Genomic DNA, 25,156 nt, shown 5'->3' with positions numbered 1-25,156 from the left:
TGTGCCACCGTACCCAGTCACAGCCTAATATTCTTATTACAGCAAAGCCAAGCATTGACTACCCTCACCGATGTGTCACTATTAAATGAGAGTAAAACTTTGACTTACCCATATTTAAACATATTGTCTTATTAGGTAATATGCTAATAAAAACATGCATATCATTTGTGCATAAGTTTATTCATTCATTATTTTGATAACTACATTTTCAGATAATTGGTTTCCTTTGTGATCTTATATACTTTGCCTGGTTTTTGTTTGTTCGTTTTGGTACCAATGATTGAACCCAGAGGGGTTTTTAACTACTGAGCCACATCCCCAGCGCTTTTTATCTTTATTTTGAAACAGGGTCTCACTAAGCTGCTAAGGCTGGCTTTGAACTTGCAATCCTCCTGCATCAACCTCCCAAGTTGCTGGGATTATAAATGTGCACCATCACCCCCAGGCCTGCCTGGTGCATTTTTGAACACATTCTAAGAAAGCGTCCTTAGGCTTTGCCAACTGTCGGAGGCCTAGGGCACAGAAGGTGTTAAGAACAGCTGCCCCCCCCCCCATCCCCCAGTCTATTTTATTTTAATTTATTTTGTTATTTTATTTCTGGTGGGTTTTTCATTTGGGAGGGATTGTAGGGCAGGGGCTATTTGTTTGGTACTGGGGCTTGAACCCAGGGATGCTCTACCAATGAGCCACATCCCCAGTCCTTTTTATTTTTTGAGACAGAGTCTTGCTAAGTTGCTTAGGACCTTGCTAAGTTGCTGAGCTTGACCTCAAACTTTCAATCCTCCTACTCCAGGACTTCAATCCTGGAGTCACTGGGATCACAGGGTCACTGGTAGTTCTACAGATTTTTACCTCGATTTTCTAAAATTTAAATATCTAGAACTCAGTCATTGAATTATTGTGACTATTCAACAATTTAACATGTTCAACACATTTAGAAATGTGTTTATTATTGTTAGATACTTATACCTAAATCCATTTGGAGATGGAGAAACCGAGGTAAAGAAAGGTGAGGAGACAGCTCTGCCAGGCCCTGGGGACCCAGGGGTGGGTGAGCATGCAGGCGACATTCCTCCCCGGAGCAATCTTTATTCCTATGGGGGCTCCCATGAACAATCTCCACATGGTCAGGAGGCCAACAAGGAGGGAGGGACCCCTCAAAGGGAGTGTGGACTATGACCAAGGAGGAGACTGAGACTCAGAGAGGAATCCCGGCCCAGCCAAGGTCACATTGCCTGGAAGCAACTGAGCCCAGAATTTGAACAAAATATAACTGAATCCAAACCCAAGCTCTCTGAGTCCAAGAGGCAGCATGGCAGACAGTGTAGACTCAGGTGTCTCCCGGACCCATGTCCAATTCCTAGGCTCAGCCCCTTCCTAGCTGCCTGCCTTGGGTGAGACCTCTTGCCTTGGTTTTCTTATACATAAGACGCGGCCGTGAATGCGTCTCCCTCGTGGAGCAGATGGGGGAGTTGGGTGAAATGGTGCAGGGAAGAGGCTGGGTTGGCACCTGGCACGTAAGCAGTCCTTGTCCCCGTTAAGTGTGACCTCTGTTTACCTTCAGGCCTCGGCCACAAGCCCCAGAGTTACCGCTGGGACTGTTAAGTGAGAGCAGAGGCAGGGTATCCCCGACAATCTTCCAAGGGGCAGAAGTCACATCCTTTCCCCAAGATGACCTTGTTTGTGGGAAAGAACTTAAGCTTGCCTTAAGTTCTCTCCCTCTCTGCCTCTCCCTCTCCCTCTGCCTCAGTGCCAGGGATGGAACCCCACATGCTAGGCAAGCACTCCACCCCTGAGCCTCGTCCTCGGTCCTGACTTGGCAATCTTGCTGAGGTTCTTGTTTGAAACACAGCGATGGTCAAATAAGATACATCTTCAAGTCCCTCATCTGTGACTCAAGGGCACAGTCCAAGCTTGCCCCTCTGCTGCCTCGCCAGTCACCACAGGGCTCCAGCTCCTCAGTTTCCTGGCTCTGTGACAGTTGAGGTCCACTCCCTGCAGAGACCTGCCACTCCTGCGTGGCTGCTCCATAATCAACGAATGCGCATTCAGAGGGTCAGTCAGCTAACCTGCTCCCTGCCTTCTCCATCTGTTCTGAGCATCAGGGAAACCGGAAGCAGCTAGAGTGGGTTCTCTTCAAAAATGGATGCATAGTTATGCCCAGTAATAAAGGCTCAGACACAGAGTGCACCAAGAGAAAGCGGGGTCAACAGACTAGCGGGCAGGGTCTCCGTGTTCCTCTTCTGTGGTTTTCGGCCCCTGCGCGCCAGCAGGCTTGTGCTAGGGATCAGAGCTCCTTGCTCCAGGCAGAGTTCCGGGAAATGTTCCGTGAACACCGGACCCTGTTATCCTTTCTCTCTCCACCTCCTACGGCCTGTCACACACAGCCACCTCCAGAGGGGCAAAGGGCTGGTGTTCCTGCAGGTAGAGGGAAGGCCAAGGTGACCTCATCTGTCTGCCTAGCTTTCTGTCTCAGTCCCCTAGGACTGATAGCCAGAGAAAGAAAGAGCCCTGGATCCTTTGCCCCCTCTCTGCCGGACATGGTACCCAGCCCTTTACACACACGCTGTCACTGACCCGACGGCACCCCGTGGTGTGGGCACTGCTGCAGTCCCATTCTGCAGACTGGGAGACAGAGAGAGCAGCTGTGGGGGGCGAGATGAGAACCTGGGGATTTGGGGTCTGAAGCCATGGACTGCCCATCACCCAGCAAGCTGCCAGTACAGCCCAGTGGCCGGTGGCAGCAACACAAAACCAACAAAGCACTGAGAACAACAGGTACCATCAGTCGAGACTCAGTTCAATGCCTCATAGGAGAGCCCATGACAGACCCACGCTGCTGCTGGAGGACTCGAGAAAACGCTCTCCACTCTCCCAGCTATGTGGATTTGGCTTTTTAAACCATGAACATGCATTACATCTAAAATTATGATTGGAGCTCGAATCAACGGGGTGCAAGGAATGGAGCATCTGTCCATTTGCTTCGGTCAACTTTCTTCTACCCAAAGCCTCAGCCCCAGGGGCGGGTGGGAAACTTCACCTCCGCCAGGCGCACAAGCTGCCCGCCCATCAGGATAGTGCAGAGGTCCTGGGATCACTCGGAGCTGCAGCAGCCGGCAGAGTGGAGGAACTCAGTGTCGCTGGCACATCACATGGGTCACACCCACCGCCACCGCTCACCAGGACCACAGACCCCTAAGCTGTCCGCAGGGCACAGGCACTGGGCAGAGCCGAGGCCTTGCTGGCTCCCCCGGCTCAGAGGACCCACAGCCTCTGCCTCTCCGAGGACCCCCAAGAGCTTCCACTGGGGCCTGGGAGAAAACACTCCGTCCTTCTCAGTCCTCAAGCTCTTTCGGGCCGGCCCTTGGCTCCTGGGGGGGTACCAGAGGCCTCATCAGGGCCGACACCGCCGCTCAACAAATTCCCTTCTGTGAAAATTCCCTTCAGTTAGCTCTCTCTGCTTTCCCACCTGCAAACGAAGGCAAGAACCTTCTTCAAAAGACTTCCTGGGGCTGGGGTTGTGGCTCAGTGGTAGAGCACTTGCCTAGCATGTGCGAGGCACTGAGTTCGATTCTCAGCACCGCATATAAGCAAATAAATAAAAATAAATAAAGGTCCATCGACAACTAAAAAAAATTTTAAAAAAAGACTTCCTTCTCACATTTCCTCCTGTTAGTCATCACGTAGGTATATTATATGAAGAAATAGAAAAAAAAATATATATGCAAGCATATGTATGTGCATACTATGCTGTCACTACCTGAAATTTTTTTAAAAATATTTTTTACTTATAGATGGACACAGTATCTTTCTTTAATTTTATTTATTTTTTTATTTAACGTGGTGCTGAGGATCGAACCCGGTGCCTCACACGTGCCAGGCAAGTGCTCTACCACTGAGCCACAACCCAGCCCCACTACCTGATAATTGTGAGTAATGGAAACATTTCTCTTGTGTGCTCTTTTCATTATCAGCAAAATTAATGGTCACCTCACTAATCACATCAGTTAGAAATACATTCAGGTGCAAGGGACTTAATACTCAGTTAAAGGCAGAAGCACATCGGGTCTGTTCTGCTCCTGCAAGGAGCCTAGGCCAGGCACAGCAGAGCCAGGGCAGCTCCGAGGTGGAACTCGGATGCAGCCCCTTTGTCTGAATTTCCATCCTCGCCATGTTGGTTTCTCACCCACAGGTTTGTTGCCTCATTGTTTAAAGAGGGCTGCTGCAGCTCCAGGCATCATTTTGTGTTAAGTGGGAGCCAGTAGTGCCTTTTAACAGGAAAGCACTTTCCTGGAATGTTCCTTAGCCTTTCTACTTAGAGCTAATTAGCCCAAATGTTGTCAGGTGCCCACCTACAATTCGCAGGGAAGCTACAAAGTGACGAGCTGGCTTCTCCAGTCTTTGTGATGGAGGCAAGAAAGGGAGAAGGGGGTTGGGAATGTCCACTTGTTAAGCAGACTCTCCATGAGTGCACAGTGCTTTACAGTTTATAAAACGGCTACTGGTGCCCTTTTATGGAAACTGCAGCTGAGCCCGAGAGAGAGCAGCTAAGCAGCTAGTCACACAGCAAAACGGCAACAAAGAAAAAGCAAGCTGGGCTTCTCAGGACCCCACTCTGCTGCGCTTCCCAGCAGGGTCTGTGGGCTTGGCATGCACTCTGCCAGGACACCAGCCCACCAGCTGGGGCCAAGGACACTCCACGGCAGGCAGGCATGAGGCTGCCAGGGTTCCCCTGCAATGACAACAGCCCAAGTCTGGGGCCAGGGTAGCAGGTGTTCAGAGGCAGAATCCTCAGAACCAAGGCAGCTCCTTCCCACTGAGTCCAGCAGGGAGGCCCGGTGGCCAGGGCTCACAGACAAAAGAGCTGGGGTATTACGGCCTCTGCACAAAGGGACAGAGGAAAGGACATGCCACAAAGGAGCACACAGAGGAAGACAGGTGACTGAGAAAGGGGACGGTGTGGGGAGAAGAGGTGCAGGCAAGACGGGGTGCGGGGGGAGGGAGGGCACGTGGAGGCCATGACACTGGGCAGCAGGAAAGGTGGGTGCACCTGGCACAGAGACCGGGGGACGTCCCATGGAGGCTCAGGGGACAAGAGCACCCAGATGCAAGTCCCACCCAGCAGTGAGGAGCTTCCTCGGCCCCCGCTCCAGTCCCCACCCCTCTGCCTGGGACCTGCCCCACTTCTAAAGTTCGATCATGTCACTATGTGGTGCTAAACCATCCGGGGGGCCCATCAGTGCTTCTCCCAGCTCAAAAGCCCCTATGTCCCCTCTGCCTGCAGGATGTCTGGCCTCCTCACCATGGTCCCCAGGGCCCATGTGACCAGCCCAGCCAGCTCTGAGCTCACCCTTCTCCTGCCCTGCACATCCCCACCCCAGCTGCACGGCAGGCCCCATCTGCTAATCGCTCTCTCTTTTGCACTGGTACCCCCTTGACCTTGCCGCCTACTACTCATCCTCCATATTTCGTCCTGTCCCCAGCTGGTCAGTGCCTCCTTGGTGACCCCACACATCCCAGGGCCACTCTATCACTGTACTCACGCTGTAACCCTGCAGTGGCTTAAAGGCAGACTGTCCCCACTGTCCCAGCCTCTGTCCTCAGCAAATCCATCATGTCCGTGCCTATTCTGAGACCCACAGGGAAGGAATGAACAGCTGGCATCTAGTCACCACAGTGACAGGTCCTGGGCTCCACCTGGAGCCCGCCTGTGCCTCTCACCCACCTGTGCCCTTCCGCAGATGGGAGTTGACATTCACGGGGCACCTGCTCAGGCCGTGGCCCAGGCTGCTCCAGGGGTCCTCAGCCTGGAAGCGGGCGGCGCGGCTCCCGTTTGATGAATGAGGAACCAGCACCCCCAGATGGGAAGGACCTGCCCAGAGCCCCTGGGATTCCCACAGCCTCCTCTGTGGGGGCAGCCAGGCTGGCTCAGTGATCTTCCCCAAGGTGGCCTGAGGCCTGGGGCTCACTGCTCTCCTCTGCATTCCCCAGGCACCTGCCCCAGGTGGATGCCAATGACCCGTGGAGCAAGAAGGGGAGGGTGGCGAGCAAGCCCTTAATGTGGATGTGGTGAGATGGGCAGGACTGCGGGGCAGTGACTGGTAAGGGGACCCTGAAGGGAGTGCCCTCAGCCAGTGGCATGGCTCCTGCTCCACCTGGCTCCGGCCTCCCTGCCCTCGGGAAAGGGCCCCTGCTGGTCCCACTGCCTCCAGGCTCCCCTTGTCTGGCCCCCAGAGTCCCTTCTTCCAAAGCCTTGGCCGGCCCTCCTTCCTGCCAGCCCTGCATCCTGGGTTCTCTGTGACCCAGAGCCCAGACCCCTCGTCCCTCAGCCTTGACTCTCCGCTCCCAGCCCTCTGGCTGCAGAGGCGACAGGCTCAGCACCAAGGGTGAGGAGCACGGGACACAGGAAGGCACACATGGGCGTGTTTATTGCGCGAAGTCTTGGAGACTTGTAAGGCACGGTCCAGGAAGGGGTGGGGCAGGAACACGGGCCTCGGCGCCAGGCGCCCAGGTGGCGGGTGCTCACTGCCCTCTGAGCAGCTCTGAGCAGCTCTCCCCTCAGCCCCCTTCTGGGCAGCCTAGGAATGAGGGGACTTTTTTTCCCAAGAGTGAGTGTGGGTCACTGGGGTCAGGGAAGGAAGAGGCAGCTCCGTGGTCTGGGGCAGCGGCAGGTGGGGCACAGATGTGAGTCCGGTGCTCCCCAGACCCTGGCGGCACTAAGACTGCAGGACGGCCACTCAGGACAGGCCTGGAGGAGGGTGAGGGTGGGGAGGATGGGGCTCAGCCTGGCTGAGCAAGTGTGGGGAGGCGGCAGGTTGGCTGTCAGCGAGCCCCAAGGCACGAAGTGGGCAGGCTCCGGGGGCCGCCTCAGCTGAAGTCACGGTTGGGCAGGAGCAGAGGGGCCACCAGGGTCCACAGGTAGAGGAACAGCCCTGCCCAGCTGGCGCAGATCTTCACCCACACGGCGGTCCACGTGCTGATCATGGTATAGGTCTCTCCGGGTCTGGAACACACCATCTTCCTGGTGAGCCTGGCCCCTGAGCTCGTGACCGTAGTCCTGTTCCCTGACTTTACGGCCCACTTGTGACCCCTGACTTCAACACCAGCTCTTACCCTGCCTCTGACCCTTCAGGCACTCGGCCTCATTAGCCTGGACAAGGAAGGCTCTTGGCCTCCTACCACAGCCCTGACCCGCCTCAGCTCCAGTGTCGACCCAGTCCTAGACCTTGAGCTTGACCTGTCTCCTGGTCTAATCTTGGGATCCCAATTCTCCGACCTCACTCCCAGCCCCTGACCTTGGGGCTCTGGAACTCCTGACCTTAGTCCTGACTGCTTACCTGTGCTCAGTCCACCCCGACCCCTGACCTTATGACCCCGATCTTAGCTCCTTGATTCCATCCCTTCAGTCCTGGCTACGGCCTCCAGACCCATGTCACCAGATGACACAGCATGGTGTGCACACGTGCCCACGCCATGGCAATGGTCTGAGTAACGGAGACCAGCTGCAGCTCCAGAGGCCCCGCCCCACACTAGATGCTGACTCCTCCTCCTAACATGTGACTCTGATTCTGACCCCACCCTAACCCTAACCCTCCAGCCACAAACCTCAAAGCTGACTCCATGGTCCACCAGATTTGAAACCCCACAGCCCTGCACAGGCCCAGCCCCACCTCCTGTGAGGTCCCCTCCATCACTCATGAAGCTGCCAGGAGCTGAGCACACTGAGGCACCAGCAGGGACACTGGGCGGAGCAGGGGCAGACGCCCAGATGCCCCCGACCTTGAGCAGGCTCAGGGACACCCAGGGAGGGGCAGAGGAGGGGGCGCCGCAGGCTGCACGCACCTGTACCAGTTGGTGAGCGTCATCATGATGTGCAGGGAGGCCAGCACCAGGCACAGGTGGAAGAAGGAGTAGCTGTAGGTGACACCATCCTGCTCGTTGTCGAAGGCTCGGCCCTCACAGACCACCACCTGCTGCTGCTGCTGCATGGCCTCCGGGCCAGCCGGGCAGTCCTCCGTCCGCATCAGACTGTTCACCTGCTGGTGGTCTGAGGAGCGCACGCTGCGGGGGAGCCAGGAGGGTGGAGTCAGGGCCGCGGCCACCAACGGGGGCACACTGGTAGCAGGGTGGACCTGGAGCCACGGCAAGGCTCACAACACCAGACACACGTGGTCTCAGGGCTTTGGAGGCCAGGGACCTGATGGCCTGGGCCCAGGAGTTAGTAAGCTGTTCTGACTCTCAACTCTACGCCAACTCCCTCTGTGACCCTGAGCAGGATGTGTGACCTCTCTGAACCTCTGAGGCCTCCCCTGTACTTCCCTCACAGGGCTGCTGGGAGGTAAGTGGAATAATGACGGAAAGCCCAGCACTGTCCAGGCACAGGGCACGAGCTACATAAACGGCCGATACTCCTGAGACACGCATTGGCTACTTCCGCAAACTGAGTTCCCAGTGCTGCGGACCACCACATCAGGAGCTGAATGTTAATAACTCACAAGGCTTTCATTAGTCTCAGGTAATCATCTGCCTCCCTTTCCTTCATGGTTACACTAGAAGAAGAAAATGACAATCACAGTGATGGTTATATGTCATTGCTTCTGTTCTTTCTTTCTTTTTTTTTTTTTTTTTTTGGCAGTACTGAGGATTGAACCTCTGAGATACACCCCCAGTCCTCATTTTGTTTTATTTCGAGACAGGGTCTTGCAGTTGCTGAGGATGGGTTTGAACTTGTAGTGCTCCTGCCTCAGTCTCCACGACTGGCTGTCGTGGCTTTTCTATGATGAGGGCTTAATGTTGAAACAAAATTCAGAAGTTCGAGACATACAATTTTGAAGACCCAACTCACATTCTGGAAAAAGGTAAAAAGACCAGGTATAGTGGTTCACACTTGTAATCCCCAGCAACTATGGAGGCTGAGACAGGAGAATCCCAAGTTCAAAGCCAGCCTGGACAACTAATATAAGAGCCTGCCTCAAAATGAAAAAGTAAGAAGGCTGCAGGCGAGTGCAGCTCAGCGGTGGAGTGCCTGGGGTTCAATCCCTAGCACTGGGGGGAAACAAAGAGAAGAGCTGGTTCCCCGCCCTAACACAGGGAACGGAGATCCACCCTGGCTGAGCCTCCGGTGGGAACGCAATCCCCAGCTATTGTGCGGGTATCAAGTGCAGGAGAGCCAGGCCTGGGCCACCCGGAGCTGGGTGGAGACCCGGGTAGTCCTGGCCTCTCGGCAGCTCATGCCAGAACTGTGCCGAGGACGGAGCCCTGGCTCCAGGGAGCCTCCTGTGACCAAGGTCAGGAAGGCGATGACGAGCAGAGTAAGCAGAGCTGAGCCCGGGGGGTCAGGGACGGGGAGGGACGGAGGACCAGGGGCAAGAAAAGCGTGCAGAGGTCCCCGCCACTGTGGGCTCATGGCCTTCCTGAGCCTCAGTCGCCCCATCTGTCAAAGAGGCTCTGAGATCCAGGCCTTTCCAGGTCGCACAGGTATCAACGTGATGGAGAAGAGAGGTGAACGTAGGCTGCCCTGACAGGACTCGGAGACAATGTTGTGAAAAGGTTAAAACCAAACTGACTGCGAAACGGCCTCGGCCTCCAAGCGCTGAGCCCGGGAGGCCAGCAGGCAGGGGTGCTGCCGCCAGGCAGGGCGGCAGAGCAGAGCTAGAGCGCAGGCGCACATCATGGGGCCAGCGGAAGGCGAGCGCGAGTCCGCGGAGTCGCTGAACATTATGACCCGTGCCTTACACAGCAGCGCTCCCGTCCACCCAGCTGTGCAAACGTCAGAGGGTTAGAACAACACAGAACACTTATCTTGCACCTGCTACGTGCCAAGCTCCTGCATACTGGTCCTTTGTACTGTTTTACACACAGTAACTCATGGCACCACCCTCAACAATCCAATGAGGTAGGTACTATTTTTATCCTTATTTTATAGGTAAGGAAACTGAGGCACAGAGAGGGTAAATGACTTGCCAAAGATCACAGTTAGCAAGTGGCAGGGCCAGGTTCAAAGGCAGGCAGGCTAGCTCCAGAGTTCACACTAATATGCACTTCTAAGATGTTCCTTTTAAAAAGTTGCTGTGGCTGGGCACGGTGGCGCACACCTATAATCCCAGCAGCTCAGGAGGCTGAGGCAGGAGGATCTAGAGTTCAAAGCCATCCTCAGCAAAAGCCAGGCACTAAGCAACTCAGTGAGTTTCTCTAAATAAAATATAAAATAGAGCTGGGGATGTGGCTCAATGGTCGAGTACCCCTGAGTTCGATCCCCAGTACCCGCCCCAGAAAAGCTGCTGAGTAGCCAGGCACAAGGAAACATGTCTGTAATTCCAGTTATACAGGAGGCTGAAGCAGGAGGATCACAAGTTCGAGGCTAGCCTCAGCAACTTAGCAAGACAGTTAAGAAGGGCTGGGGACATAACTCAGTAGTAAAGTGCCCCTAGGTTTAATCCTTAGTACCAAAAAATAAAAATAAATTAAAAAAATAAAAAGCTAGGACTGGGGAGATAGCTCAGTTGGTAGTGTGCTTGCCTTGTAAGCACAAGGCCCTGGGTTCGATCCCCCAGCACCCCCCAAAAAATAAATAAATAATAAAATAAAATAAAAATAAAGAGCTGCTGTGTGAACTTCAGCATGAGCTGCCCTCTTAGGGAAGATGATGGGGCCACAGCCAGCTCCACACCTTGGAGAGCATCCTTCTCCTCTTACCCAGGAGGAAAGTGAGGCTCTGGAAGATTACGCTGCTTTCCCAGGCCACATGGCAGGTGAGAAATGGAGCCTGGACCTGCTGGTCCAGTCCAAATCCCTTCCCTGATCCCACAGGTGGCTGGGCTGGAGACGAGGTGGCTCCAGTGCAGAAAAGGGCTGGGCCGGGAGGGCGGTTGGCCCGCCTCTGCTGCCGGCTCAAGCTGGGCCTGAGAGGCTCGCTCCCCACCAGCCCAAGTCGGGCTCCCAGGCCTCCTCACTCTGGCCCCGCAGGAGACCACTCCCCAGAGGGCGGACCCCGCACGAGACCACTCCCCAGAGGGCGGACCCCGCACGAGACCACTCCCCAGAGGGCGGAGCCCGCCGTACCTGATGAAGAGGGTGCACAGGATGAAGATGACGAGGCCCACGATGCTGGGGGCATCCCACCACTGGCTCTCGTAGCCCTCGGGGCCCGCCAGGACCGTGGCGTTGTCCAGGCGGGTCAGCAAGTGAGGGTTGCACTTCTGGTCTGGGGAGGGGAGCAGAGTCACCTCCACCCACGGAGCCCCGGGGAAGCCAGGCAGCCCTGAGGACGGGCAGGCAGGCAGACAGACAGACAAAAACATAGCCCACCAGCCAGGGCCCAGCAGCAGACAGCCCTTAGCACACAAAATGACAGCGTCAACTCTGGGAGCCAGCGGGCAGCCACCTCCCTGAGGGCAGAGTCTCAGGGTGGGCTGCAGCCAGGATGTCCCTGTCACCTGTGAGGGTCCCCAGCTCCTCAGCAGGCCAAGGTGGCCCAGGAACAAGGCCAGGCCTCTCGAGCCCGGGGCCATACTCACCAGGGACATTGGACAGGGCTGACCAGGTGACAAACATGGTGTAGAGCGAGATGACAGAGGCCTGGAGCAGCCCAGAGTTGGGCTGGGCATCCTGGAGAAGGCCAGCACTGGTAAGTCCCCTGCCAGGCCAGGGACACCCACCACCCCCCGGCCACTCACACCTACTAGGGGACCTCCGAGTCCCCCACCCACCCCACCCCACATTGGGAAAACACGCCAGCCCGGCCACCTAGCACCCTCACCACCTGGATGTGGGCTTCTAATTCTTCCTCTTCACACTCTCACTCCTCAGATCACCACCCTCCTCCCTCCTAAAAACCCTCTCAGGTAGACCGCCAACCACAGCCTCCGGGTGTGCCGGCCTTCTCCTCCACCTCTCAGTGTAGCATAGCAGCCATGGTGGCTTCTTCTATCACCGCAGCCTGCCAACCCTCCCTGCCCCAGGGCCTTTGCACAAGCTGTATCTACTCCTTGTTTTGTTTGTTTGTTTTTGGTGCCAGGGATTGAACCAGTGGCGCATAACCACTGAGCCACATTCCCAGCCCTTTTTATTTTTTATTTTGAGACAGGGTCTCACTAAGTTGCTTAGGGCCTCACTTAGTCAATGAGACTGATCTTGAACTCATAATCCTCCTGCCTCAGCCTCCTGAGTCACTGGGATTACAGGCATGCACTACTGTGCCCATCAGTCCTTCCTTCACTTTGTTTTTTTCCTGGTATCAGGTATTGAACTCAGGGGCACTCAACCACTGAGCCACAGTCAGCCCTATTTTGTATTTTATTTAGAGACAGGGTCTCACTGAGTTGCTTAGGGCCTTGCTAAATTACTGAGGCTGTCCTTGAACTTGCTATCCTCCTGCCTCAGCCTCCCATGTGACTGGGAGTACAGGCCTGCACCATCATGCCTGGCCGCTTTACTTCTTTAAGCCTGTGTTTCATTGTAAAGTGGGTTGATGATGTGAGGACCAAGTGACATAGGTGACAGATGCCATTAACTTAGAGCCACTATTCTCATTCCTCCTATTCCTGGCAGTTGTAGCCCCAATCCTAGAAGTGAGCCTGGCAAGCCAGGCACAGAGGTGCAGGCCTGTAATCCCTGATTTAGGAGGCTGAGACAGGAGGATTATGAGTTCAAGGCCAGCCTCAGCAATTTAGCAAGGCCCTAGGCAACTTAGTGAGACCCTGGGTTCAATCCCCAGTAGCCCCCCCCCCCCCCAAAAAAAAGGTATTTGCTGAATGAACGCTGGTTGCTGTGTGCTCTGGGACAAAGCATCTCCCTCTCTGGGCTTCAGCTTTCTCACACAAATGCAGGCTCTGAGCAGAAAAGAGGTTCCCAGTCTTTCTACTGAAGATACACAGAGACCACCCAAGCTGGCTTTGAAACTCCTATGGTGCTGAGATCCACACTGTGAGGTACTGCTGGACACATAAGGTGGTCCAGAACATTTTGAAGAACATTCACCTTGGAAGCCCCCACCCACTGTCTCAAAGGGTCTGAGATGGAACCCTGGAATTTCACCCCCAGCACCATTTCTTGAATCATCTAGGAATCACTCACTAACTCTTCCTGATGGTCTTCTAATTTGTGTGAAAAAAAAAAGAAAAATGACATCAAGAACTCCAACAGCTGATGTCTGATTGTTCCCTCTCACACCAGGCACTGCTCCCTGTTCAGTCCTACAAATAGCTGGTGTGATCATCCCCCTTTTACATTTGAGGAAAGATGGGCACAGAGAGGTTACAGCACTTTCCCAAAGACACCCAGCATGTAGACGTGACAGCCAACACTCCAGGCTCGGGGTGCTATCTCTGGAACCCATGCTCTCAGTGTCAGTCCCTGCCCCAGAAGCCAAGTTTCTACAGAAATCCCACTTGCCAAGGGGCCGCCGGGCGGGCTCACCTGGACCTTGGGCAGGACAGCCACGATGGAGAGGCAGACACAGAAGGTGAGGTTGAGGCCGATGAAGATCTTGCCCTCGTAGCAGGCGCCCGGATGCGTGTAGTAGACGAACATCAGTGTCACAGCCGTGACGGTCAGCGCGTAGAAGAGGAAGGTGAAGAAGAAGAGGCCTGCGGGAGGGGCAGCAGCGCCGGCTCAGGGGGGACCCCACCCTCTGGGGCTCCGTCCTCATTCAGGATCTTCCACCAGGGCCTCTGAGTGACTGCCCCATCCGGAGCTGGCATGGGGTGGCCGTCACCACGATCACGACACGGTCAGAGCAGTCTGATAAGGCGGCACCGCGGTGGGAGACAGAACAGCGCGCAGGGCGCCAAGACCACGCCACACCTGGGCAGCGCTCAACGGGGGCCCCCTCTGCTCGGGGGCTGCAGGGGCCCGTGTCCCTTGGAGCTCCGTCTGGGCACCACCAGAAGGCGTCGCTGCGCAGAGCTCTCCTCCGCTCCCGAGGGCACGCCCTGCCCGCGGGGAGCCCCGGCTGCCCTGCCCCTGTGCCAGGCCCGGCACTGACCTGCGTACCAGGCGCGGGAGTCGCGCTCCTCGGCCTTGCACAGCCACCGCTGGTTCCAGGAGTGCGCGAAGTCGATGAGCAGAACCAGCTGGATGAGGATGAAGAGGAAGGAGCCCACGGCGCCGAAGTAGAACCAGACTGCGGGCGGGGGGGGGGGGGGGGGGGCAGGGTGAGGCCAGGGGAGGCCGGGGCAGCCACCCGCGGTCTCCCTCTCACACACCACTGTCTAGTCAGTCGTCCTGCAGCAGAGACCCTGCCTTCAGGGAGCCCTGGCCTTGCAGAGACGCACAGCAGAATAGGGGTCGGGCCAGGTGGGTCCCCCCGCCCCAGCTGCCCCAAAACAATGAAACCAAGCATTAGTACTGTCCCACGGTGGGGGGCAGCAGCCTGGGTCAGTGTGCCAGGGCCAAGGGCAGCCCCACCAAGCCCCTATCCAAAGCCCCAGAGTCCTACCACCTCCCTGCTAGCCCTCCAGTGCCCCCAAGCCACCTACTATTGGAGAAGGAGCCACTAGGGATGTAGAAGGCACCCACGGTGATACCCACGAGGACCAGGAACTTAAAGAACCAGAACCTGCAGTGGGGACAGACAAGGAAGCTGAGCAGGGGCAAGACACCAAAGTCAGAGCAGGCCTGGCCCCAGAGCCCTGCTCCCAAAGAACAGACCCTGGGAGAGGCAAAGAAGGACTTCCTGATGGGCACAGAAAGCCTGCCCTGCCCCCAGAAGAAGCCCTGAGGGGTAGAGAGGGAAAAACCAAGCAGTGAGCATGACTGCCTGAGTTCCAGTCGACTGTGTCAGTCTCTAAAGTACTGTGTGACCTCAGGCACACTACTGCCCTTTCTGAGCTTTCTTTCCTCATCAGAGAAACAGGTATGACTCAATGAGCTGTTCTCTGTGCTGTGACCCTGGCTTCAGTGACTCCCAAGTCCGAGGGCAGAATCTCGAGATCCTGGGAACTGGCAGAGGAGGAGAAGGGGGCTGGAAAAGAGCGCCGGGGTGCAGGGCCCCTCCCTTACCCATTCTGGATGGCAGCGCGGGGGTCCCGGCTGCTGCGCACACACATCATGAGCAGGGCGAAGAGGAAGAAAAAGGCCGCCGTGGAGAAGCACATTCGGTAGACGGCGCGGAAGCCCAGCAGGGAGCCACAGTTGATGTGGCCCTGCGGGACAACGGGGTTTCCAGCCCCCTCCTCACACACCCAGGGCAGCTGTGGAGACAGACAGCCGCCTGAGTGCCCGGCTTGCCCCCAGCCCAGGGCGGCAGGAGCAGGAGGGGCGCGCGGCCCAGCGCCCGCTCCGCCGCCCCCCACCCACTGCGGGGGCAGGAGCCCCGTGACGGACTCTCCCAGCTCGCTCCTGGCTGTGTGCTTTCCTGGCATCCCTCCAGGGCCAGTGACGCACTGTGGGGCTCCCCAGCGTGGCCTCCACCCGCCGCCTGGCTCAGCGTCACAGTCTTGGGGAAAAAGGAGCCGCGGGCCGACCCGGGTCCAGGGCGCACTGCCCGCATTCCTCCGAGCTCCCCGGGACTCACACCTGGGCGCGGACAGGCGTCCCCGCCCTCGCCCCCCGTCTGTGCCGGGAGATGAAGAGAAGAGCCGGGACCCCCGCTCCGGGCTCCAGCACTGGCGGGAGCCAGCCGTCCAAGGGACAGCAGTGACTAGCATTTCCCAAGGAGACCACGGCTTCTGAGAAACAGGACTCCCTCACGAGGTTCAAGTTCTCCCCACACAAGAAAGGGCCCCACCATTGCCACCCGCAGCTCACAGGGGCGCCGGGACTCCTGCCCGCCTCCGTGAGCGCAGGGCCCCGAGCCTGCGCCCTCTAGCTGGAGAGCCGAGGCCCCTGGAGGCCAGGTCGGGAGCTGCTCCCGCAGCCGCCGCCTCCCGCCTCCCGCTCTGGCGCTCACCTTGTGCAGCTGGCTCTCCACGCCGGGGCTCAGCATGATGATGGACACCAGCACGCCCAGGAAGAGGAAGCTGGTGAAGACGAGGCGGCTCACGGTGGAGTTGCGGCTGGCGGGGCAGCAGCCGCACAGGAGGCAGGGAGCCGTGCCGCAGAGGCAGGAGGCCTGCGGGGAGGGGCACTGTCACCTGCCTGTTCAGGGGTTCCAATCTGGACTGAGCTGGGCAGTGACACTCGCTTCGCAGATGTTGTCTCGTCTAACTGCCAAGCTGCAGGGGAGTCAACAGAAGCCAGACTAACCTGGATCTCCGAAAACCCCAGTGACTCAAGAGGCTGAGGCAGGAGGATTGCAAGTTTGAGGCCAGGCTTGGCAATGTAGTGGGGCATTGTCTCAAAATTAAAAATTAAAAAGAACTGGGGATGTAGCTGGGTGGTAGAGCACCCCTGGGTTCAATCCAGTACACCCCCTGCCCACAAAAAAGGGAAGAGAAAGCTGTGGTCACAGTTTCTTAGTTGGGGGAATGGAAGAAAAAAAAAAAAAAAAATCAGAAAGCCAGCTCTGTCACTGTGTGACTTTACACAACTCACTCAACCTCTCTGAACTTGTTACCTCGCCTATAAAATAGGAATCATTACCTACCTCTCACAGGAAAAGTATGAGAACGAAATAGGGATTTAAAATTTCAACCCCCTCGGGCTTCCTTCTCCCTTCCCCTTACTTCTCCACAGGACTCTCTGTCTTCTGATGGGCCCCTTATTTTACTTGTCTGCTTCCCCTGCCAGCGAGCATGGAGTTTTGTCTGTGTTGTGCACGGAGGACCACACAGTGCCTGGCACACAGTAGAAGATCGTGGGCTATCTGCTGAATGAATATAAAGTGTTTGACATAGAAGCGGACAAGACCTCAGAAAACAGCAAGTGCATAATAAGCATTCGTTGAATGAACAGAATAGAAACTCCAGAGCGGCCATCCTTGCAGCCGCCTGGGTGGATGTCGTACAAGCCGAACTTGGCCACCTTCAACGCCGCTGGAAGCATCCGCTCGCCTTCCCCCAGCTTGGCAGCATCCTCCCAGTACCGCCAGCTGCCCAGCGACTATGGGCCACCATCACGGGGTCACACGCAGGGAACTGGGAACAGTCATGTGCCCCAGAGCAAGTATGGGGAACTGCTGGCATCGCGGAAGAGCTGGGGAAGGAGATGAGGCCACCTCTGCAGGGAGCAAGAGTGCCAGGAGAGGCTGGAGCTCAGGACTGGCTGGGAGTGCTTAGCACAAGCGGCGGAAAGCCAGACCCTAGCCTCCTTGTCTGCCGGCGAGGGTCTCTACAGTGTGAGAGGTGACAGCTCACCTTCCCTGTTCAGATGGAACACTTGTATTCAAAATGGTAACAGTTTAGTTTTTTCTCCCAAGATTCACAGTCTCAAAATATTGGGAAAATATTTCGAAGTTAATTAGGATTTGCATTTTATGTGGTTAGGAATGACCCAGGTTTTGTTTTTTTTTTAAGCATTGATTTAAAAGATGCATGTGAAGTTATTTTACAGCAAACCGTTGTTTGGCTCCAAGATACCAGTGTCCCTTTAATCTTTTGAATACTTTATGTCACTCAAATTGTTCTTTGTTCCTTTTCATAAGCTCAGTTGATCCCAAGGACTTTGTTTGACTGCATCCCGACCGCCTGCTTCACTTAGCTGTGCCATACAGTGGAGGTTCTGCTTAATGGCACTTCTTTTTTGCTTAAGCATTTGCATGACTCTTAGTGCTTCGAGGTCAATTTTAAGAGTGCACAAGTTATAAATACAGAAGAAAGAGCAACCTGCCAAATCTACAAGGACCCCGAAATTTTTCATACTAAGACTATATGTAGATTTCAGTTCTGTTTATTGGAAGTTGATCAAAACATCTGGAAGAAAATGACTAAAACTGCATCTTTGTATGTATTTATTACTTGATGTAATAAAGCTTATTTTCATTTAAAAAAAAGAAAAAGAAAGAAAGAAACTCCCGAGCGGCTACGCCCGGCCCTAGAGTTACCAGTTTGGGACAATAGGTGGCGATCTAATTCTTCCCTTCTGGGGTCCCCAGTCGGCGGCCGTCAGAAGTCACACAGGGGCTGCTGAGGCCACACCCCTCACAGCCGGTCCCTGGAAAAGGAGACACGCCCCCCGGCCTTTGAAGAAACAGGCCCCGCCTCCAGCTTCACCTGGTAAACCTCGTCCCCAAACCACCCAAGTCCTCTCTCAGGTATTTAAGAGCAAGACACAGGTCTTGACGAGTGCCCGCAAGAAAAAGTACCCACTGCCATGAGTGCCAACGCGGGTGGGGGGGGTCGCCTTGAGGCGGCATTTCAACTGAGAGCTGAGGGGCAGGAGGCACCCAGACCCCGGGGCTTGGGGCCGCGGAGCTGGGGCAGTGGGGGCCGGGGAAGGAGGCTCTGTGTTCTCGTGGGGAAGCCTCCTGAGCCGGCAGGTGGTGAGCGGGGAGTGATGGCGTCGGACCAGACAGGCACAGGACTGGCTGTCATCAGAAGAGGAATAACCTGGCCCTGGAGGTGAGCTTTGTAGAGAGCAGGCGGAAAGGGCCCAGGTCCTGAGACTCCAGCCTTCCTGGCTGGACTGGTCATAGGCAGTGGCGCCTCAGCTGGGGACGGAGTTGCTTTTCCTCTGCCTCTTCTCTTCTGAGGACACCCCTGGGAAACCTCCTTCGTACCCCTCTCTGTCACCCACAGAGCCAAGTACAGCTCAGTGCTGCGTTCAGTGCTTGGGGGATCAAATTGTTCTTGGTGTTCAAGCCACAACAGCCTGGTTACATCCTGCAGTTGCCACCACAAGCCCTGCCTATCCATGGCCATATCTGGGGAATGAGGGGACAAGCATAAACCAGGAAAATATTTTGTGGGCCATAAGGAATCTCCTGGTTATCAGACAGAGGAGGTGATTAGTACCATTTTACAGATGTGGGCTTTGACACCAGAGAGGTTCAGAAACTTAACTGGGGTCACATAGCAAGTCAACAAAAGCACTGGAATTCAAGTAATCCAATGACAGCTACCGCCTCTGAGGGGCTACTCAGCGGCGGCATGGCGGTGAGCACTGTATCTACCTTAAGCCTCTGACAGTACGAAGTGTGTGTCAGCCTCCCATTTACATATGGGGAAACTGAGACTGGAAAAGGTGACATGAGCAAGGTCACACAGCAGGTAAGCCCAGGAGTCTGTGTGCTGCCCAAGAGCCACACTAATGGTGGTCTCGTTTAATTTAAAAATACCCCGGTGAATAAAAGCATCCCTCCACGCCCAGAGGAATCCCAGGGAGGCCAGCAGGCACTCCCCTCAGACACCTGAGGGCCCGACTCTGGCTCGTTACCATTTCAACCTGCCACCTGCGCGACAAGACAAGAGAAGCCATCCCAACTTCAGGGAGCTTGACCTTTCAATTCACTCATGAGGCCAGAATGCAGGTGTTCCTGCTACCGGATACCTGGGGACTTCCGAGGCCCAATCAGCAACCAGAGAGACCAGGAAGGAGGGAGGCGGAAGCTGCCCCACCTGTGGGAGCCAGGCTCAAACACCTGGACCCCTCTCCCCACCCCTGTAAGGACCCTTCCTGCAGACAGACAGACAGGCAGGCCACAGGCAAGTTCCGTTCATACAGGAAGCCCAGGGGAACAGGAAAAGGGAATGTTCACCGAAACATCAAGGCAGATTCCCCTGCCAAGTGTGGCCAGCGTGTGGGTAACAATCATGTGTCAGTCGAGTTGATTTTACAGATAGGAAAAAAATTAAGATTTTTAAATAAAGATTAAAAACTCAAATTGGCACAAAGCTTTAGGTTTTATGAGCTTATTATCATCCCAAGAAACTGCAGATGATATCATGTCCAATACCTGGGGACGGTGGTGGCCCCTCCACTCTTGGGATCACTAGAGGTGATGAGGATCACTGAGCTGCAGAGTGACATGGGTCAGTGCTCCAGGCAGCTGAAACTGCCCCGCGACTCCAACCACTTCCTGCCCCGCATGCCCGAGGCAGCGATGGAAAAGCACAGAACACCTAGCGCTGGCCGAACCCCAGCACTGGCCCGGGGCCTCAGGATGGAGAACTCACTCGGAACTTAAGAAGCCCAGACTTAGAATCTCAGCTGCAAGGTGCCTGGCCATTTGACCAATCCAGCCAGAAAAAGCCAGCTGTCCTCCGCTGTGCACGCACCACCAGTGACAGAGAGCTCACCACCTCACACAGCAGGCTGGACACTCGAGCCCCGAGAGGTTTGGCATGATGGGAACAGGTCTCATTCAGTCATCCACACACCACCGGTCCTTAGAACCCTACCCTTGGGGCACCAGGTAGGCAGGAGAGGCAGATCAAGGCTGAGCCAGTTTCGAGTTGTTTTGTTTGAGACAAACTGGCCCTTCACTTCTGCCTACAATCCAAAAGAACTGAAAGTAGGGATCAAACAGACACCCATGTTCACAGCAGCCAAAAGGCAAAAACCACCCAAATGTGTATGGATGGGTAAATGGCTAGACAAAACCTGGTCTAGTTATACAATGGAATAACACTCACTCATGAAAAGGAGGGACTTTCTGACACACGCTACATCAGGGATGACCCCCAGGATGTGACGGCCACAGAAGCCAGTCACAAGAGGGCAAGTGCTGCATGCTGGACTTACTGAGAAACCCCAAGCAGTCATGGTCATTGAGAGAAAAATTATAACAGTCATTACCAGGGGCTGCTTCTGTCACCAGATGGTTACCAGGGTGGCTACTGTTAATGGGAGCTTCAATCTGTGAAGATGAAATGGGGTGAACAGGCTGGTGATGGCAGAAGGCTGGGGCTGGGCTGGGGCTCAGTGGTGAGCACTTGCCTAGCATGTGCGAGGCACTGGGTTCGACCCTCAGCACCAGATGTAATTAAGTAAAATAAAGGTACTGCGTCCACCTGCAACTAAAAATAATGCTTAAAATGGAGCTGGGCACCACGGTGTGCACCTGTGGTCCTGTCAACTCAGGACACTGAGGCAGGAGGAGCATCTGAGCCCAGGAGTGTGAGACCAGCCTGGGCAGCACAGCAAGACCCTGTCTCAAAAGAAAGTAAGAAAAATGGTTCAGACGACACATTTTAAATCGCAGGCATTTTACCACGATAGAAGAGGGAGGAGACAGGGAGCTTCCCAGGGAGAGCAGGAAGCCAGGGGAGGTGGGAGGAGGGTTGTCCTAGCCAAGGGAATCACACATGCCACAGTTAGTCGATGTTTTATTTCCTGGTGTGGTGCCCGGAAGTGGCGACCAGAATCCCTTAGGTGAGTCTGAACTTCACCCCATAGGCAATAGGGAACCCCACTGCCAAAGAGGAATGACATCAGATTTGCATTTTAGACATATCACTTTGGCTGGACATTTTGGCACATGCCTGTAATCCCAACAACTCCGGAGCTGAGGCAGGAGGGTCACTTCAGTTCGAATCCAGCCTCAGCAACCAATGGAGGTCCTAAGCAACTTAGTGAGACCCTGTCTCAAATAAAAAGTAAAAAGGGCTGGGGGTGTGGCTTAGTGGGTAAGCACCCCTGGTTCAAATCCCTAGTACAAAAAAAAAAAAAAAGAACAAAAAGAGAAATATCCCTTTGGCTGCAGAACAGAGGACAGGCCACAGAGTGGCATGCAGTGTGGTGGGAGTAGGGAGAGGGAGCAGGGGCCGTTTCCAGTAAGCCAGACAGGAAGCCAGCTTCTGCCACGTGGCTGTGCTCCCTTCCCTGACGATGCCACTCACTTGGGATCCGTATCATTACGGTTGCATTAGTTAAAACCCATTTTTACTATGTATGTCTGGTGAAACAAAACAAAAAAAGAAACAAAAGTTAAAAAGGTAAATCTTATGTCATATTTTGTTGCCATTTTAAAACAAAAACACAGGCCCCAGAAAGAACGCACCCTGTAGCCTTCACTAGCCATTCGCAGTGGCCAAGCCACCCCCAGAGCAGCCTCCACACAGGGAAGAGGCAGCCTGAAGCTATTCAAGGCATGCTTCCTTCCCCTGCGCAGTGCAGTCTGACCCCAGGCGAGTCTCTCCTCCCTCTGTGGGACTCAGTTTCCTCATCTAGGAAACGGACTCCTGGCCAAGGGCAGTGACTCTGAGCCCAGGCTCCAGCTGGACAGCCCGGCTCAGCTTCCCCACTTCCTCGTTGGTACTTCCTTGCTGGTGGCTGGGAGCAGGAGCAGTTTCCCAGCCTGGGGGCTTATGGAGTGGAAAAGCCGCAGGCCAGCTCCCGGTAGACACGCTAATGTTCCATTTAATCCCGCGACACTCCTGAGAGGCAGGAACCACTGTCCTTCCCACTGTACGACAAGCAGGGGGCAGAGTGACTGCCCACGGTCTTGCAGATGAGAAGAGGCCAACCAGGACCTGAGTCCAGCTGTTCTGACCCAGTGACCTTTCACAGTCCCTCCGCACAGAGGGCCCTCCCTCAATATTTGCTGACTGTCCAGTCACACTGTGCCAACTTGCCTGGTGACTCCCAGCCCCAAGGGACCCACCTTATCCCCATCCAAGGCTAGTCTCGCCTCCTGTCCAGGGCAACTACCCGGAGAGGCAGATGGTCACAGCTGGGAGGGTTCAGAAGTCTTCCCCACCAACCCATGTACCCCAAACACTCCCCTTAAGATGCCTGGAAACCTTCCATAAGGGCCTTAGGTCTATGGGGCAACTCTTTACTGAAACGGGATGTCGGTGTCCAGGAGAGTCCACTGTACCAGTTAATACCATGTGGCCTTGGGGAACCACCTGCCTTCTCTGATCTGGCTTCCTCGTCTTTGAAGTGGGAATATTAAGTGCCTTGCTCATCACAGTGCTGGCCTGTGCCAACCTCTGCAGGGCAGCTCTTTCCCATGAGTGCTGGGCCTATATAAGGACACAGTAAACGGTGGCCATCATTGGTATGGTATATTTAAAATGGGTCGTCGGTGCCACGGGGGTGGGGGTAGAACCAGTGGGATGGCATGGGCGAGGGCCTCAGCACAGCAACTGGTGCAGTGTCAGAGGTCAGAACTCCACGGGAGGGCAATTCTACCCTAGGCCAGCCCTGTCCACAACCAGAATGTGGGAGAGGGAGTGGGGGTGTTCGCAGAAACCTAGACCAGGAAACAAATTTTAATCCTGACTGTGCAACCTTAGGCAAAGCAGCTAACCTCTCTGGGCTGCAGTTTCCATGCCTGTAAACTGAGGGTTTGAGCAGGCCTGTCTGCTCTCAGCATTGAATCCTATGACTCAGACACTCTCCAGATGGAATTCTCCACACATCTTCCATCAGAGATAAAATCACCCATGGTGAGCACTCGCCACATGCCAGGCGTGCTGGGCACTTTCCATGTCTACTGCTTTTTGTATCTTTTGGTACCGGGGATTGAACCCAGCAGGGACTGAACCCAGGGGTGCTTTACCACTGAGCCACATCCCTAGTCCCTTTTTTATGTTTTATTTAGAGACAGGGTCTTGCCAAGTTGCCTAGGGCCTTGGTAAGTTGCTGAGGCTGGCTTTGGACAGGGATCCTCCTGCCTCAGCCTCCCAAGTCACTGGGATTGCAGGCCTGTGCCACTGGACTCTTGCCCAGCCCCATGTCTACCATTTAACATTCCCAACAGCATTAGGGAAGCACCACCACCATCCTCGACTTACAGACAGGAAACCAAGGATGGGGGATTAGCGGGCCTCCTCTCAACATCCCCTACCCCACCCAGCACAGCAAAACTGGTGCCAACCCTGCAGAACCAGAAGAAAAACCAGTCACCCTCAGGGAAGCGGTTCCTCCCTGACCAGGAGGCAAACTGGTCCTGGGCAGAGACCAGCCCAAACCTTGAATTCTCTGGGCTGGGCGGGACTGCAGGTACCAGCTGATCCCTCCTCCTGCACACACACACACACACACACACACACACACACACTTCACAGATGGGAAATGGAGGCCCAGAGAAGAACAGAGAATTGTGTCGAGGCACCCACTCTAAGGCCTCCCTAGGCTGAGCTCATTCTCAGAAAATGGCTACCAAGTAAATCTCTAGATCCCAGCGCTCGCCCCACGCCCCCCTCCTCACACACACACAAATCAGGGACAAAGGAAGGCAAGTTCTGAGCTTTCCTTAGGCGGCAGCCTGGCAGCCCCCTCTCTTTCTCCGCCCCTCTTTGTGTGGGGCCAGAGCGGGAGGGAGCTGCTGAATGAACCTCGCATTTAATGAGGGGGAAGGGAAGAAAGAGGGGGCGGGGGAGGGAAGTCAGAGGGCCCCCCAGCTCTCCAGCTCAGGCAACCAGGCACGCACACCCAAACTCCCTCAGCTCCTCGGTCTCCCAATCCAAAGTTTGGCCCGGGGGGTGACAACTGGCACCAACCCCACTCAGGGTGGCTCGGGAAGACCGGATGGGGGCTCCTCCCCACCCCTCTCCCATCGCAGCGCTGGGGCCCCGCGCGGAAGGGGCCAGGGCTTGCTGGGGAAGTAAGTGCCCAGGAGTTCGCGCAGACAAGGACGCGGAGAGGCCGGGAGGGATGGACAGAGGGACGCGCGAACCCCGAACCTCGGAGACGCGTTTCGGGCAAATACAAATGGACATACTGAGCCGCACCGACAGGGCCACACCGTCTGCCAAAGGGACAGAGAAGGGCACTGGGCAGAGAGGGACAGGGGCCAGGCAGGACACACAAAGAGTCGGAGCGTCCGGGAAAAAGACGAGAGACGCGCCCGAGAACCACCCCAAGTCCGGCGGGAAGAGCCGGGCCGGGGCCGCGACGCTCCCTCCGCCCCGTGCGGGCCTCGGTCTCCCCGGTGCCCCGAGGCGCCGCCGAGGGCGCGCCCCGCCCGGCCCCGGAACCCGAGCCGGGACACCAGCTGTCGCGGCGCCGGCGCCGCCACCCGGGACCGAGTGGTTGGGGGCGCCGGCTGAGACAGGAGCCTGAGGGACGAGGAGGCGGGTGCGGGCCAAGGAGGACAAGTTTGGAGGAAGGAAAAAGAAGAAACTACTTGGAGGAAGAAGACAGGACAGAAGTGCGGGGCGGGCACTCACGCAGCCGAGCAGGGAGCAGGCGCCCAGGCAGGCGCCCATGGCGGCGGCGGCGGCGGCGGCGGCGGCGGGCCTCGGGGTCCCGTCCGGCTCCCAGTGCCCGCCTGGCCCCGCCCCGCCCCGCCCCGCCCCACCTGCCGAAGCCGCTCGGCCCTTTCCGGCGGCGCTCGGGGCCTGCCGGACTCACCTGGGGCAGGTGCGCGGGGCGGGACCGTAGCGGAAGG

The 25,156-nt window shown here is 55.9% G+C and overlaps 1 protein-coding gene across 1 annotated transcript; it reads right to left on the bottom strand.

Annotated features, from left to right (window-relative positions):
* Positions 1 to 6,410: 6,410 nt before the first annotated feature.
* SERINC2 (serine incorporator 2) lies at positions 6,411 to 25,056 on the bottom strand. Its single transcript, XM_079103536.1, has 10 exons — positions 24,936 to 25,056; positions 15,890 to 16,051; positions 15,001 to 15,191; positions 14,478 to 14,557; positions 13,985 to 14,122; positions 13,417 to 13,586; positions 11,517 to 11,607; positions 11,062 to 11,203; positions 7,843 to 8,061; positions 6,411 to 7,003 (listed from the first exon to the last, which is right to left on the bottom strand). Exons 1-10 carry the CDS (start codon positions 24,972 to 24,974, stop codon positions 6,868 to 6,870), a joined length of 1,368 nt encoding a protein of 455 aa, XP_078959662.1. The 5' UTR covers positions 24,975 to 25,056; the 3' UTR covers positions 6,411 to 6,867.
* Between the last annotated feature and the right edge of the window lie 100 nt (positions 25,057 to 25,156).

Source organism: Sciurus vulgaris (assembly GCF_902686455.1).
Source record: "Sciurus vulgaris genome assembly, chromosome: 1".
Classification (NCBI taxonomy): domain Eukaryota; kingdom Metazoa; phylum Chordata; class Mammalia; order Rodentia; family Sciuridae; genus Sciurus; species Sciurus vulgaris.
This window is presented reverse-complemented; position numbering and strand designations above follow the sequence as displayed.

Bases quoted from the DNA above. Each gene is read 5' to 3' on its own strand.
- SERINC2 (XM_079103536.1), bottom strand. From the start codon at position 24,974: ATGGGCGCCTGCCTGGGCGCCTGCTCCCTGCTCGGCTGC. The intron at 16,052-24,935 runs GTGAGTGCCCGC...CCCTCCCCGCAG, and splicing joins CCTGCTCCCTGCTCGGCTGC to GCCTCCTGCCTCTGCGGCAC. The intron at 13,587-13,984 runs GTCAGTGCCGGG...CCCCTCCCGCAG, and splicing joins CTCCCGCGCCTGGTACGCAG to GCCTCTTCTTCTTCACCTTC.